The sequence below is a fragment of the Aplysia californica genome, unplaced genomic scaffold (assembly GCF_000002075.1).
Source record: "Aplysia californica isolate F4 #8 unplaced genomic scaffold, AplCal3.0 scaffold01601, whole genome shotgun sequence".
Classification (NCBI taxonomy): Eukaryota; Metazoa; Mollusca; class Gastropoda; order Aplysiida; family Aplysiidae; genus Aplysia; species Aplysia californica.
In genome coordinates this window covers 50649-52272 of record NW_004798871.1, presented here as the reverse complement: position 1 = coordinate 52272, position 1624 = coordinate 50649, and the positions used below count along the sequence as shown (strand labels likewise).

Sequence of the window (1624 nt, the reverse complement as noted above, 5' to 3'; positions counted from 1 at the left end):
TCTGTTGTAGAATGTCTGTGGGGTGTCTGTCTGTCTGTTGTAGAATGTCTGTGGGGTGTCTGTCTGTCGTAGAATGTCTGTGGGGTGTCTGTCTGTCGTAGAATGTCTATGGAGTGTCTGTCTGTCTGTCTGTTGTAGAATGTCTGTGGGGTGTTTGTCTGTCTGTTGTAGAATGTCTGTGGGCTGTTTAAAAGTTTTGTTTGTGTGTGTAGTGAAGCTGTTTGTTTGTCTCGGCAGGAGCGTTACCTCGTGTGGGATGCGTCGCACGTGAGCAACGTGGAGCACAGCTACTGCTACTGCGGCGGGCCTGGACAGTAAGCAACACCGACGCTTGTCTCCTCTTTTCTCCGCTCTTTCTCCACTTTTCTCCGCTCTTTCTCCACTTTCTTCACTCTTTCTCCACTCTTTCTTCACTCTTTCTTCACCTTTTCTCCTTTTTTACTTGTTCTGGCCTGTTACCTTGTAGTATGGAGGGAAGAAGCAGTGATAAAAAACACACATGCACACAAACACACACACACACACATGCACAAACACGCACACATGCACAAACACACACATGCACAAACACGCACACACACACACATGCACACACACACATGCACTCACATACACACACACACACACACACACACATGCACTCACATACACACACACACACACACGCACACTCACAGGGCATATATTTATGAACACCCCTGGAACATTTAGTGGGGGTGATAGAGAGAGAGGTCTGTAAACACCCTGTTAGTGGGGGTGATAGAGAGACAGGTCTGTGAACACCCTGTTAGTGGGGGTGATAGTCCCCCCCCCCAATAATTCTTCAGACATGAAGATCATGTATAAATGTCCAGTTACTCCCTCTTGTGTGGTCTTCAAGCAGTGGACTCATTATTTATTATTATTATGTATGAATATAGAAATATGTATGACTTGTGAACATTCTCCTGTTCCCCCCCCACCTCGTCCCAACAGCTGGTACAACAAGATGCTACAGTGTTGTCGCTGCCGTCAGTGGTTCCACGAAGGTAAGTCTTGTTGTCGCTGCCGTCAGTGGTTCCACGAAGGTAAGTCTTGTTGTCGGTGCAGTCAGTGGTTCCACGAAGGTAAGTCTTGTTGTCGCTGCCGTCAGTGGTTCCACGAAGGTAATTCTTGTTGTCGGTGCCGTCAGTGGTTCCACGAAGTTAAGTCTTGTTGTCGGTGGTTCCACGAAGGTAAGTCTTGTTGTCGGTGCCGTCAGTGGTTCCACGAAGGTAAGTCTTGTTGTCTGTGCCGTCAGTGGTTCCACGAAGGTAAGTCTTGTCGCTGCCATCGGTGGTTCCACGAAGGTAAGTCTTGTTGTGGCTGCCGTCGGTGGCTCCCGGCTGGACACTGTAGATTCCACTGAATGTCAGGTTTTTTTCATGCCCTGTAAGATTTGGCTATTTTCACGATTGTGAAAGATGTGAGCGTCTCGCTGCTTGCGCGGAAGTGGTGTTATGTGGGTGTTACACCGAGCAGTGCTACTGACTGAAGTGTCTTTAGGCCATTCCCAAAGGGGGAAACATTAACATGTTCTTATTCACAGTAGAATTGTAAATGGGCTGATTTATCAATGTCATGCTCATACTGTGCCGGAACAACA

General features: G+C 47.8%; 1 protein-coding gene across 1 annotated transcript in view; it reads left to right on the top strand.

Moving 5' to 3' along the window:
* The window catches only part of LOC101846111 (metal-response element-binding transcription factor 2), a gene marked incomplete at its 3' end in the record, with an annotated part of 13559 nt that extends 12531 nt beyond the window's left edge, over positions 1–1028 (top strand). Inside the window, 2 exon segments of the mRNA XM_013090865.2 lie at positions 238–314; positions 976–1028. Coding sequence (XP_012946319.1) covers positions 238–314; positions 976–1028 — 130 coding nt within the window.
* Positions 1029–1624: the final 596 nt, after the last annotated feature.